This window comes from Leuciscus leuciscus, assembly GCF_965113295.1.
Source record: "Leuciscus leuciscus genome assembly, chromosome: 16".
NCBI lineage: Eukaryota > Metazoa > Chordata > Actinopteri > Cypriniformes > Leuciscidae > Leuciscus > Leuciscus leuciscus.
Window position 1 is genome coordinate 23,299,213 of NC_138740.1, and position 14,627 is coordinate 23,313,839.

The 14,627-nt window shown below is 40.8% G+C and overlaps 2 protein-coding genes across 3 annotated transcripts; both read left to right on the forward strand.

Moving 5' to 3' along the window:
• Positions 1–86: 86 nt before the first annotated feature.
• LOC309477651 (uncharacterized protein) lies at positions 87–13,737 on the forward strand. The gene is made up of 6 exons (XM_082140964.1): positions 87–3,346; positions 3,437–4,444; positions 4,588–4,821; positions 12,846–12,899; positions 12,995–13,428; positions 13,515–13,737. Exons 4-6 carry the CDS (start codon positions 12,851–12,853, stop codon positions 13,653–13,655), a joined length of 624 nt encoding a protein of 207 aa, XP_081997090.1. The 5' UTR covers positions 87–3,346; positions 3,437–4,444; positions 4,588–4,821; positions 12,846–12,850; the 3' UTR covers positions 13,656–13,737.
• LOC309477645 (uncharacterized protein) lies at positions 4,884–12,817 on the forward strand. Of its 2 annotated transcripts, none has more exons than XR_014198680.1 (2): positions 4,884–12,535; positions 12,679–12,817. XR_014198680.1 is itself a non-coding variant. In XM_082140956.1 (2 exons), exon 2 carries the CDS (start codon positions 6,052–6,054, stop codon positions 12,031–12,033), a length of 5,982 nt encoding a protein of 1,993 aa, XP_081997082.1. In that variant the 5' UTR covers positions 4,884–5,217; positions 5,361–6,051; the 3' UTR covers positions 12,034–12,660. The 2 variants fall into 2 exon arrangements, 1 of the variants encoding a protein (XP_081997082.1); XM_082140956.1 differs by lacking the exon at positions 12,679–12,817 and having other exon boundaries at positions 4,884–5,217; positions 5,361–12,660.
• Positions 13,738–14,627: the final 890 nt, after the last annotated feature.

Here is a 14,627-nt window from a genome sequence, read left to right on the forward strand (position 1 = left end):
ATGGTTAAGGTTTTAACAGTATTACTACTCTTACCGATGCTGCTTATCGATACGGTACTTTAACGGTATTCTTGTCTGTTCTTTTTGTTATACGTTCTTTTTGTTATACTTTTTTATAGGTGTCCTCACCTCAGTCAAACCTCATAAATCATCAAAAATAGAACATTATAGACGAGAGAAACTTCATGATTGAGAGATGTAACTTCCTGGAATTGATGTCACTGGAATGTACTGCTATTTTAGGTGGGTTTTGGGGTTTTTGGTGAGGGCTGCCATGAAATCAGGGGACACAGATAAAATTATTTATATTTTATAAAATAAATTATGTATAGTTATGCCAAAACATTGCTTGCGACTATACTTTAGAACAATATGCAAATTAGGTTTTTGTATCATTTTGACTTCAATTGGCAAATTAAAAGTCCTGCTGAAAAAGAACAAAGTGAACATAGCGAGGGACAGTCCAAAAACCTTACCCTTATTAGCATAAATGCCATTTAAATTATTTAAAATGACATTTAATTGACTTTAATTTGATGTAATATTGAGGAAATAATACATAGTATTATTGTTTTTAAATCACAAATTTATTTGTTGTTATAGAAATTCTATGTCTGATTATTTTTTAGGTAAACAAAAGGCACCAATTTCGTGGAATGACCCATATCTTTAAAAATTCAAATAAAGTAATATAACTGCATATCATAAAATCTCAGATAAATCTCAGAACTATACAAAAAAAAAAAGTGTACCATCTGTGTGGGCACTGTTGTTGTCTCAGTGTACTGGAAGCTTCTTCTGTCACCAAAACAAATTCCTTGTGCGTGCAAACATACTTGGCAGTAAAGCTCCTTTTGATTCTTTCTGATTCTGATTAAATACAATAGAGGTACTCCGGCTGAATTTGTCACGTGTGCCATTTATTGAAACAGACAAGATAATATTTACAGTTGAAATACCATTCAACCAACATTTTTGGTGCATCCATATAACCATGACATTTACATGAATGGGTTTACATTTGGGGTTTCATTTACAGAATACTGTTGTACATTGTATAACATGTTGTGTAATTCTGTATTATCATTCTTCAGATGAGGGTTTTGGAATCAATAAGGTAGGAGGTGTATTACACCTGATCATGCCAGCCTAATAACCTGGCTTTTTTTACCTCTCTTTTCTGCCTTTTTATTTATTTATATGCTTTTTTTAAATTCCATGGCAACTGCATTTTTTCTACCACCATTTTTCTTCTCAACTTTGAGTATCGAACTTTTCACTCAATGCTACCACACGCAATCGTGTGTTTGCACAATCTTATTATTGACATCTTTTTCATGACCGGGAACACCACAAGGATAACTTTGTGCCATTTTGTACAAAATAAAAGTTTTTCAAAACAAACTTCCTGGTGAAACATTAGAGTAGACTAGTGTGATCAACAGTGCAAATCTTTTTCATATTTGATTTAATAGTGTGAAAATTATTCATAAATAATGCTTCTTTTACTCAAAAAATAAATAAAAAATCAGATACCTACTCTCAGATAAATGAGGCCTACGATTAATCAGATGCAAATAGAAATATGAAACCAGTCTTAATTGAAAGAGAACAAGTTGACAAAAAGATTGAATCCAATTTTGGGTGATAATATAGCATAACAAGTGATTTATAAGCTATTTTTTGTAGGCCGGTCATGTTTGAGGGTTTAGACTATAGGGTTTTGAGCACAACCTGATACATAGTTACTTTAGTAAAACTATAATGAACTTTTGCAAGGCTGTGTGGTTGTCTATGTGCCTCTTATTATTTTATTATTATTGCTATTATTTTATTATTATCGGAATATGCAAGTTTCTAGATTACACTTTAGAGTAATCTGTTATCAGAAGTGACTGTCATAATAATGTCCATGTCAGATATGTACAGTCCTAGGATAATACAAATCATGCAGTTAGCAAACATCATGTATTCATTTAGACAGAAGAAATTAGCTTTCTAAAGCAATTATTACAGGTTTTGATCATAATGATTACAATATAAAGATAATTTGACAGTTTTGATTTGATTGTCTTTTGTGTATGTGTAGTTTTGGAGACATCCCACTGGTCACTAGCTCACCCTTAAGCCCTCTTCTGAGGCAGCGGCCCTCGCTGCTGTTTACAGGAGAAATCCCACTCCGGGACACTCATGGCCTGCTATAAGGGTGAAGGAGGAGGCCATCGCTCGTGTGTCAGCACAAGGAGATGACACATCAAGTCACCGGCTCGTGCTGAGAGCGCCCTCCAGTTCGGCCAGTACTGGGGTAAAAGCTTCAAATGGTTGCTATCCAGTGATATTAGGTATGCATCCATGGTGCTGGCCGTCCATCAACGGGAGCGTGAGGGAGGAGACACCACCCAGTCTGCCATCATGGGGAACAAGGATGCCTTGCTGCGATATGCTGCCCTGTTCCCTGACATGATGAATGCCATCAGCGAGCGCCAGGTTCGAGAGGGCACTGGCACACCAGCCCAGGAAAACCCAGATGAGAGTAGGCTTCGGCAACTTTGCCAGCATGTCCTTTAAGGACCTGTATGAGGCAGTGGATAGGGGTATGGTTTACATGTTTAACAGAGGATGACATAATTCTCAATTCAGTTAAGAATGTGTTGTGTTGGGGCTTGATTTAAATGTGTGTCCCTCCTTTTCAGCTTCACCAAGTGGGTTAGGAAGCAGGAAGCCAGACCGGGTACCAAAATGGATGCTCTGCAGATCTACATCAGGAGAATAGATGCTAAGAAGATGGCATCAGCGCCTCCAGGCATGAATCTCACTGATCTCTTTATTTGTTTGTTTTGGGATTTTGTCTTGTAATTCAGCTGACTTGAGCTTAATAATGACACTGTCTTTTTAGAGCTGCTTCAAAATAGAATGTGAATCATCACATCTGATAAAGTTTGCATCATTGATTCTGTTATTTCCCTGTTTATTACTGTTAAGCTGCTTTGAAAAAATCTATATTGTATAAAGCGCTTTATAAATAGAGGTGAGTTGACTGATTATTAACACCCTTCATCCTGATATTAACAGTGGCCGCCTCCAGCTCAGCTTCTGCAGTAGAGGAACAGTCTGATGAAGATCTACTTGCTGCACATGTAGATGTTCCAAGCTCCTTGACCAGCAGAGGATGCAGGAGATCTGGTGGACCCAGCAGCTCCAATTAGAGTGCATCCAGGACCCGCCAGGTGTACAGCTGTACAGGAATACAGGACAGGTGACCAAGGATGGGGTCATTCTTCCCTCGTACCGCTGTGCACGTGGCTCAACATCCCTGGAGTCGTTCCACTTGCACTTGAATCGCCAGGTTTGCATTACACAAAAATAGCGTCTTTTGTTTATTTGTGAATATTTGCACTGTATGTTTTTTTTCATGGTGATCTGAATTTGTTTTTAGGTACAAGTGCAAATGCCTTGCATTTTCAAATGTACCTGTTGGAAGGACTGGTGCAGTGGAACGAGGCACGTGGGGTCGCTGCTGTGGAAGGTGCCAGTAGGGAGGAAATCTGCTAAGGCGGCCAGTTCCTGCAGTACTGCAATGCACTGAGCCAGCAGCTTCTGGCTCTGAAACTGGCACAGGATTACACCAGCCCTGGTGAATACACAGGGATTGTGTTCATGAAGACATTTTACTTTAGCTGCTTTTCACCCATGTGTTATTAAAACATCTATGTGATACACTCTGTATTTCTACAGGAGAGCTCATTGGTGTGGAATACTTATATTCCTAAACCAGCAAAGCATTTGAGGAAGACGTAGGTGTAGATCCTGATATTCCAGATGGGATTCAGGAAGACGACCTGCAGGGTGATCTGGAGGGTGATGAGGGGTTTGAGGATATATGCCTTGATGAGCCCATTGAATTCATGGAGCTCGAGGGCACTGACCTGCAGCCCCTTCAAGAACAGACTGGTCTGTCCTCATCCTAGACAGTCTCAGTAGCTGAGTCCTCCTCTCCTGCCTTGTCCACTCAGAGCCAGGTAAATGAATACCCATAAACATACTGTGTACACTGAGATTTTATGGTGTGTGATGATGTTGATATTTCATTTTGGGTTTATTTTGTGATAATGAATTCCTTTCATGTTGGTAAATTTATTTGACATTGACGATAGAGGAGTTTATTCATTTCTTTTCATGTACAGATGGAGAGTGTGGGACCAGATGGCCAAGCTGGTTATGACCACGTCATTAGGCTGGCCAACAGTCTGGTTGCCCTGCGCCATCAGAGGTTTGTCTCTCAGTGTAAGGTGGATGAGATCGTCATGCTGTGGAACAACTTGTCAGATCATGACAAGGGCCGTCTCATCTATCCCCCCTGCCACCGTGACAGACAACTGAAGGGTCGCTTCAAGGTCAGCCATTTAAAGGCCAATGTGACCCCTGGCACTGAAAGTCTGAAGAGGTACTGGTTTCTGTTGTTTTTCTCACTTTGTTACTTCGTTATCATTTGATTCTCTTGAAAGTTCTTTGTATTTTGGCTATAATCATCATAACCGGTCTCGTAACCAATGTTATTCACTTGTTTGATCCTTTTTCACTTTGCAGATGCTTCCTTGGTGTAGGTGGACCGGCTCAGTGGCCCAGCACAAGCCGTGTGGGAGAAGCCATCTGCCTGGCTCTCTGCAGAATTGACCCTGCCGGTCAGACCATCGCCGGACTCCGGGTAAACCGATGGGCTGCCATCATAAGGGACTAAAGGATGGTCCCGGGCAGCCCCGGAATCATGGCTCGGACAAAATTAAAGCTCTTTGAGCTAAACCAACTCACAATCTCCCGGTGGTAGGTTCATTAATTAATTGTTCATGTTTGCATCTGTTTTCATATTCATTATCATTTTCACACATAGTGTAGCTGTCGCAGATATTTTTTCACCTTTGAAAGGTTTTTGGTTTGTTTGTTTGTTTTGTTTTATAAATTTTGTGTAATACTTATGTAAAAATTTGTATTGATCTACATGATAGTTTGGTAATAGTGACACCTACTGGGAAAAGGAGTAACATAAGACGTATTGGTCATGTGATTTTATTTTTGCGTGCTTACCGGAAAAGGAAAAAGAAAAAAGAGAAGAGAGAAACACGAGGTGTCGCACACAAATCGAAAGAGGTAAAATAGAAAGAGTGTTTGAGCAAAAAATTGTCTACTGATGTCTCCTGAGTCCCGATTGGAAAGCACACGGTATGTTTGTATGTATTTTGGTTGTTTATTTATAATTTGATGTACTGTGTGTATTGATTTCAGTTTTAATGGGATATGTTTCGAGCGATGTCATGGTAGAATCGCTTCAACAAATTTGATTGTAATTTTGGTTTATTTTTCAGTTTTTTCACGGTGTCCATTCGATTTTTGTGATTATGGAATATCCTGATTCCTGAAAGGAAGACATTAAAAGATTGAAGGCATCAGTTGAAGCGTGATTTTTCTGATCTGGAAAAACATTCAGGAGCCGTTATAGTGAAAAAACGTCTGTTATTCCCCTGGAAGAGTGCAAGAGTTCATCGTGGAAAAGGAAAGATTGCCAGACCTCGATGTGAAGAGCATAGTCCAGTCGACCTCGGTGGAAAACTGCAGCTATTGGGTAAAGTGAGGACGCCGCCATTCTACGCGATTTCGTCGCATTGAATCTCTATTGCGTTTCGCGTGACTGCATTCTTTGCCGTGCGGAAGGGCAACGCAATACGATAGTGCTGCAGTGACGAAGACAGCCACAAGGCGGCAGCGTTGCGATGTTTTTGGACAATTCAGCTTTCAATAAGAGTTGCTACCTTTGGATTTGCAGGTCAGACTGTATTTTTTGAGCTTGAATTTTAATTTCTTGGTTGAATAACATTTATTAAAGTTAAAATAGTTAGCAAATGATTCTAACAAATGTTTGCTTTTGATACCTTTCAAGTTAAGTTGATAGTGTGTAACTTGTTTAATAATTGACATTATGTAATTTTCTCATGGTATTACAGCTTGTTATCAGGGTTTAAATCTGAATAATAGTGTAGTTTAAAGCAAGTTACCAACATGGATCAAGATAGATCAGAGAGCTGTGTCTTAGACCAAGTGATTCAAGCTCTTGAAGAAGAAAAGGCACAATTAGAGGGGAAATTAGAAACTGAGATTGATGCCACTGACAGAGAAAAATATGAAGAACGCTTAGCTGAAATTAATGCAGATCTGGAAGTTAATAAGACGAGATTCCAGGAATCATCATCACGAGTTGAGCAGGCAGTTAGGCGATCAGAAAGAGAAAGGCGTCCAACAGAAAAAATGCTTGAGTTTAGACATGACGAATTAGCAAAAAGAGAACGGAAGTTTATGTTCACGTACTTAAACTTCAAAGCTGAAGCTCAGTTCATCAGATCCAAGCTGAAAGAAGAGTGCTCTAAAACTGAGTTAGATGGTATGATGGTGACATCAGAGAAACGTGAAGCAGAGTTAAAACAAATATATGAGAGTATTCGTGCACTGAACGTCCCATCTCAAGATATAAGGAGAAGAATGGATAGCTGCACTTCAGTTACTAGTGAAATAACTGCACTACTGAAAGGACGTTGCGCAGAAGTTGGCACAAAGGAGTTTGATGCTGAAGCTGTAAAAGAAACACTCACTCAGTTACTGCAAAGAGATGACGCCAGGTCAATTTATGGTTCAACTGTGTCGAGAGCTGAAAGAGATAGTCAGCATGGAAGTAATATGTCAGTAAAAAGAGCAGAAGCAGCGGCACGCTTAGCTGCAAAACGTGCTGAACTAAAGAGAGAACAAGAAATCTCAGCTCAAAGAAAAGAGGTATTAGCCCAACAAGAGAAGTTAAAAATGCTGGAAGAGCAAAGAGATCTTGAAGTAATGGAAGCTGAATATATTGTGTATGCAGAAGAGGAATCAAAATTGAATGCTGAAATAGAAGATGCTAAAGAAAAAAGCACTATGCCTTCAAGTCAGCTGCCACTGCACCACAATAACCCTTCTTGCGTCAAGAAAGAAACTTTATCTCAACCTTGCTCTGAAAATGAGCTAGAGACAAAAGTAGATGAGGTCTTGTTAGTGAAAGCACTAAAAGAATCCCTGGCAATGACTAAACTTCCAGCTCCAGAGCCATTCACGTTTACGGGTGACCCACTCAAGTTCACAGAATGGCGCACCTGCTTTAAAGCTTTGATCGAAACGAACTGTACAAGCCCAGCACATCGGTTGTTCTATCTGAAAAGGTACATAAGTGGAGATGCGCTTAGTGTACTAGAGGGAACGTTTTATAGGAGTGATGAGGATGCATACACACAAGCTTGGGATGCCCTGAACAAACGTTATGGACACCCCTTTGTTGTTCAAAGAGCGTTCAGAGCAAAGCTTAATAACTGGCCAAAACTTGGACCCAAAGAATCACTGAAATTAAGGGAGTTTAGTGATTTCCTCATCTCTTGCAAAAATGCAATGCCTCATGTACATGGTTTGAAGGTTTTGGACGATTGCGAAGAAAACCAGAAATTGCTTCAGAAACTTCCTGACTGGATAACAACTCGCTGGAATAGGTATGTCACTAAAGCACTAGATGTAGAGAAGCCATACCCAAGCTTCAGTGAGTTTTCAGACTTTGTGGCAGAGGAGGCACGCATTGCATGTAATCCTGTTTCCTCTCTACTTGCTTTAAAACATGCAGATGAAAGGCCTGGGAAGGAGCAGAAACGTCTCAAGGCCAGTGCTCTGGCGCAAAATGTTAAACCCATTGCAAAGAGTGCATTGGAAAGAGAGAAAGGCTCCAAACTAAGCCCTTCTGTCACTCAGGATAAGAGACAAATAGAATGTGTCTGTTGTCAGCAAAATCATTTTATATACAAATGTGAAAGGTTTGCGGCAATGCCTCTTGAGGAGAAGAAAAGGTTTGTTATCAACAACAAGATGTGCTTTGGTTGTCTCAGAGTTGGCCATGTCTCCAAAAACTGTAGAAAGCGAGCTACTTGCAACATCTGCAAGCAGAGTCACCCCTCTCCACTTCATGAAGAACGCTCTCAAGGAGGAAAGCCAGAAGTTTCACCTGATGAAAGGGTTTCCACTAGCTTATGCAGTGTGGAGATGGATAAAAGTAATCACACTTCGATGATAGTTCCAGTTTGGCTCTCTTGTGCAACTAAGGACAGCACAGAAATTCTAGCTTATGCATTACTGGACACGCAGAGCAGTAATACATTTATCAGTCAGGACATCTGTGACAAACTGCAAGCAAGCACAGAACTTGTTAAATTAAAGCTGTCCAAAATGACTGATAGAGCTTCAATAGAGAATTGTCAGAGAGCAGTTGGACTAAGAGTGAGAGGTTATAGTCTGCAAGAGTACATCGAGTTGCCACCCGTATACACTCGAGAATACATTCCCTTGGAACGAGATAGCATTCCTACTTGCAAGAAGGCTCAGAGATGGATTCACTTGCTCAGTGTTGCAGATAAGATGCCAGAGTTGTTGAATTGTCCTGTAGGGCTTCTAATTGGCTTTGATTGTCCAAGGGCTCTAAAGCCAACCCAAGTGATATCAGGGAAGGATCACGAACCATATGCAGTCAAGACGGACTTAGGCTGGAGTGTAGTGGGATCCATAACACCCCATGTTTGCTCTAGAAATGTAGCGGGGTTCTGTCATCGCATTTCTGTGAAGGAACTCCCAGCAATCACACCTGCTTCAGTAATCAGGACGTTAGAAGCAGATTTTCGAGATACAGACTCAAGAGAAAAGACAATATCTCAGGAGGACATTCAATTTCTTCAACAGTTGGATGAAACGACTCAACACAACAAAGAAGGACATGTGGAAATGCCCTTGCCATTCAGAGAACGTCCTCAATTACCGAACAATAAGCAACTGGCTACGGTTCGTTTGAAGCATTTGAAAAGAAAATTGGAGAGAAATCCCAAGTACAGAGAAGATTATGTGAGATTCATGGATGGTGTCTTTAGAGATGGTGATGCCGAAGAAGCAGATTCCACAACGAAAGAAGGCAACGCTTGGTACATTCCGCACCATGGGGTGTATCATCCCAGAAAGCCAGAAAAAATAAGAGTGGTATTTGACTGCTCAGCCAAATTTGAAGGTACATCTCTAAATGACCACTTACTCACAGGCCCAGACTTAACAAATGCTCTTACTGGAGTGTTGTGCAGATTTCGTGAGCATCAGATCGCAATTGTTTGTGATGTGGAAAAGATGTTCCACCGCTTTCATGTCAGTCCAGATGATCGTGATTTCCTGAGATTCCTATGGTGGGAAGAAGGGAACACCGAAAGGGAACCCAAGGAATACCGCATGCGAGTACATATTTTTGGAGCTGCATCCTCTCCGGGTTGTGCGAACTACGGCATGAAGTATCTTGCCAGCAAATATGAGAGGGACTACCCACTAGCAGCGAGCTTCATTCGCAAAAATTTCTATGTGGATGATGGACTTGTAAGCGTTGATTCCATCGAGAAGGCCAACAAGTTGGTTAGTGAAGCGCAAGAAACTTTGGCTAAGGGAAACTTGCGTTTACACAAGTTTGTGTCCAATAGCAGAGAAGTCTTGAGCGCAATTTCAGAGAGCGAACGCGCCAGTGTTGTGAAGGATGTAGATCTGAACTACAATGAGCTTCCAATGCAGAGTGTACTGGGAGTAAAGTGGAACATAGAGACGGATACATTCTCATTCAAAGTTGACCTTAATGAAAAGGCTGCCACTCGGCGAGGAATTCTGTCAGTAGTTGCAAGTGTGTACGACCCATTAGGTTTTCTCGCTCCCTATATCTTGACTGGGAAGAGAGTGCTCCAGGAGATGTGCAAACGAGGGGTAGGATGGGATGAACCTCTTCCTTCTGATCTGAAGCCAAAGTGGGATACATGGATCCATGATTTGGAGAATCTCCAAAAGGTCAAAATACCAAGATGCTTCATTCCTGAAAATATGGGCAGAATCCAGAAAATAGAGCTGCATCATTTTTCAGATGCCAGCAGTGAGGGTTATGGACAGTGTTCATACATCAGGATTGTTGCTGATGAACAAGTACATTGTGCACTGGTCATGGGTAAGGCTAGAGTAGCCCCTACGAAGGTTTTCAGCATACCACGCCTTGAGCTGACCGCAGCCACAGTTTCTGCGGCAGTAAGTCATGTTCTTCGGGAAGAGCTTGATCTGAAGGTAAATGAGGAGTTTTTCTGGACAGATTCCCAGGTAGTGCTAGGGTATATCAAGAACGAAGCCCGGCGCTTTCATGTTTTTGTAGCTAATCGTGTACAGAAGATAAGAGACTCTACAGATCCAAGACAATGGTTCTATGTGGAAACAAGTCAGAATCCTGCAGACTGTGCGTCTAGGGGTCTCAAGGTGGCAGACCTGATAGACTCAAGTTGGTTGATAGGTCCCAAGTTCTTATGGGAACGAGAGATTAGCACTCATGAAAAATCTCCAGTGCTTCTTATAGGTGACCCTGAGGTAAAAGTCCTGAAAACAGATGCCTGTGTAAGAGGTGGCTTCCTTGAAAGACTCTCAAGATTCTCAGATTGGAATACAGCCCTCAATACTATTGCTAGGATCAAAAGATTGGTGAACAAAGACAAGACAGGGTTCATTAGTGTAGAAGAGAAAGAGAAAGCAGCTATTGTGCTCATCAAGGCAGCACAAAAAGAAGCCTTTGAAGAAGAACTGAAATTGCTCAGTCAAAACCCTGCTAAGCTGCCAAAGAACAACAAGTTATACCAACTTGATCCCATCCTCGAGAATGAACTGCTCAGGGTTGGAGGACGACTAAGAAAGTCTAACACAGCGTTTGAGTTGAAACATCCAGTAATTCTTCCTAAGGAAGGCATTGTCACACAACTAATACTTGACCATTGCCACAAGAAAACTCAACATCAAGGCCGCGGTCAAACCTTGAATGAGCTCAGAGCCAGTGGATATTGGGTATTAGGTGCAAGCAATGTAGTGGCCAAGAACATCAAAAATTGTGTTACTTGCAGAAAGCTGCGTAGATCAGTCGAAGAACAACGTATGGCTGACCTTCCAGCTGACCGAGTGGAACCCTCACCTCCATTCTCGTATTCTGGTATTGACTGTTTTGGCCCCTTCTACACAAAACAAGGTCGGAAGGAATTCAAGAGGTATGGACTGTTGTTTACGTGCTTGAGCTCCAGGGCTGTACATTTAGAGATGCTAGAAGATCTTTCCACCGATGCATTTCTAAATGCATTAAGATGTTTCATTGCAATCAGAGGAGCCGTGCGACAGATCAGATCCGACCAAGGCACAAATTTCGTGGGGGCTAAGAATGAGCTGGAGAAAGGTTTGAAAGATCTGGACCAAGAGAGGATCTCTACATATCTTGCAAGCAAACAATGTGACTTCCTTATGAATGTTCCTGAAGCAAGCCACATGGGAGGTGTGTGGGAACGCCAGATAAGGACTGTTAGGAGTGTAATGAACGCTGTTCTGGCACAAGCTAAAGGAAGACTGGATGACACTTCATTAAGGACATTTTTGTATGAGGCAATGTCGATTGTAAATAGTCGTCCGCTTACTACTAACACAATAAATGACCCAAAGAGTGTTGAGCCTTTGACGCCTAATCATCTGCTCACGATGAAGACCTCAGTGCCTCTTCCTCCTCCTGGCAAATTTGTCCGTGAAGATTTGTACGCTAGGAAAAGATGGAGGAGAGTGCAGTACTTGGCAGAACAGTTTTGGAGCAGATGGCGCAAAGAATACCTGGCCAACATAAGCCTCAGACAACAGTGGCATACACCTAGAAGAAATGTTCACGTTGGAGATGTAGTAATTCTCAAAGAGGACAATGTTCCCAGAAATGAATGGAGGCTAGCCAGAGTTGTTGAGGCAAGTGCAGACGATGATGGGTTAGTGCGAAAGGTTAAACTGCAAATGGGACAAAGTAAGTTAGGAAAAAAGGGTGAGCGATTGACAAACATATCCATTTTGGAGCGTCCAATCCAAAAAATTGTAGTAATAGTTGAAAACAACTCTTTAACTACTGTATGAGTGAAACCGCAAGGTTTAGACTAATTAGTTTTGACATCTAAAATAGTAGAATTGAAATGAAGGTAAAATAATACTGTTAATGAAAGTTAAGTAACAGCTTATAGGAAAATTGCAGGATTTATTTTATTTGTTCAAAATATTACTGACATAAATCCTTGTAATTTTGGTGGCAGTGTAGCTGTCGCAGATATTTTTTCACCTTTGAAAGGTTTTTGGTTTGTTTGTTTGTTTTGTTTTATAAATTTTGTGTAATACTTATGTAAAAATTTGTATTGATCTACATGATAGTTTGGTAATAGTGACACCTACTGGGAAAAGGAGTAACATAAGACGTATTGGTCATGTGATTTTATTTTTGCGTGCTTACCGGAAAAGGAAAAAGAAAAAAGAGAAGAGAGAAACACGAGGTGTCGCACACAAATCGAAAGAGGTAAAATAGAAAGAGTGTTTGAGCAAAAAATTGTCTACTGATGTCTCCTGAGTCCCGATTGGAAAGCACACGGTATGTTTGTATGTATTTTGGTTGTTTATTTATAATTTGATGTACTGTGTGTATTGATTTCAGTTTTAATGGGATATGTTTCGAGCGATGTCATGGTAGAATCGCTTCAACAAATTTGATTGTAATTTTGGTTTATTTTTCAGTTTTTTCACGGTGTCCATTCGATTTTTGTGATTATGGAATATCCTGATTCCTGAAAGGAAGACATTAAAAGATTGAAGGCATCAGTTGAAGCGTGATTTTTCTGATCTGGAAAAACATTCAGGAGCCGTTATACATAGATAATAATTATTGTCTTTTCTGTACACAGGCACAATGACCTTCAAGGCGGTTCAGGATTACACCAGCCCGGGCGAATACACAGGTATTGTGGTCATGCACATGCTACTTATGGGTAGCAGCTGTATTTCACCCATGTGTTGTTAAAACATCTGCGTTACGCACTCTGTTTTTCTATAGGTGAGCTCATTGGTGTGCAATACTTGTATTCCAAAACCAATAGAACATTTGAAGAACACTTTGCTGCAGATCCTGACACCCCAGATGAGCTTCGGGATGAGGACCACGAGGGGGATGAGGGGTTTGAGGACTTGAGCTTTGACGAGCCCCTTGGATTTGGAGCTCACCTGCAATGTGTATTCATTTCTTTTGATGCCCAGGAGGAGAGTGTGGGACCAGATGGCCAAGCTGGGTATGACCATGTCATAAAGCTGGCAAACAGACTGGTTGAGCTGTGCCATCAGGGCTTCGTCACTCAGGAGAAAGTAAATGAGATTGTCACTCTGTGGGACAACCCGTCAGAGCATGGCATGGCTACTGAGTACCTTGAGTGCCGGTCCTGGTCACTGGATATCCTGAACCAACTAGATCCCGTCCACCATGAGAAGTTTCCGGTGGTTTTGGTCTCTCAACTCCTCCCTCCTGTGCTGTCAAAACTTCCGGAAACTGGTCCGGCATGGCCACTCAACCTCTGAGTTAGCCATTCAGCAGTATGCATCCGGACAGGCAGTACAGCGTGATCAAGGCAAACCTCCTCTGGTGGGCTCGACGGCAGCAGCTGTTCCTTTTGCCGCTATACTTTCTAGAGCTGTTTGTAGACCAAAACCTGCAAGAGAAGTAGCATTTCTAAGCCATGGGTTTCAATTTAGGAGCAAAATAAAGCCTGTGGTTAACATTCATTGAAGAGACTTTCAAAGGTGTATTTTACATGCAGCATTTGCAAAGGGTTTGTTCTACTACACCAGTCCTTCCTGCAGATAAAGCAGAAAATTAGTGCACATGTTCATGAGAAAGTGAGGCTGTTATCCAAATTTGCGGTCCACACATTTGAACCGGATGCAGCAGCAGCAATTTTTCTAAAAGTGACCTAAAAGAACTAAAAAGTTACACATTCTAGAGACAGACCATTCCCTGCCTGTTTAAAAAGAAAAAATAACAAACTTTGCAGGCATCATAGAGAAACCACAAAATGTTTGGATTACTATGACGTTTCATTAAGAGTGTGCCTGAGATTTTGTCATTCAGGCGGTGATATACTTCTAAAACCTTGGTTGCATTCTTTTCTTTTAAGTATGATAACAACGTCAAGAATGTTTAATTAGTCTTTCTGTGCTTGATATGCATGGCATCTCATTCTCTCTCCTTCCCAGTTGTCTGTCTTATTGTCCTTATTATATAGTGGCTGTACAAATGATGATTTCAGCTGCTTTGGTGTAAATATTTGGTAAACACACCTTTGATTCTCCTGAATTTGCTACCTGAGATGTAAACACGAGATTGATTGGTGATTATTTTGCTTTTTAATAAAAGTATATATATTAAAATGAATAATTGTTCATATACAAATTTCTTAATTTTTTTAAATGAAGAAATATTAACCTGTATGTGTTTCTTGCTTTCTTTTCACTCACAGTACTCTCTAAAAATTGCAGATAATTGTTATGAATGTTTAAATTGATGTCTAGAGAAATACAATGATTGACAAATGACATCCAGTCATATTTACAGATGTAACTACTCCTTGACATTGGTTTTTGCAATACACAATTTAGACAATCTCTCAAATCTAGCATAATGTCGTTTTAAACATGGA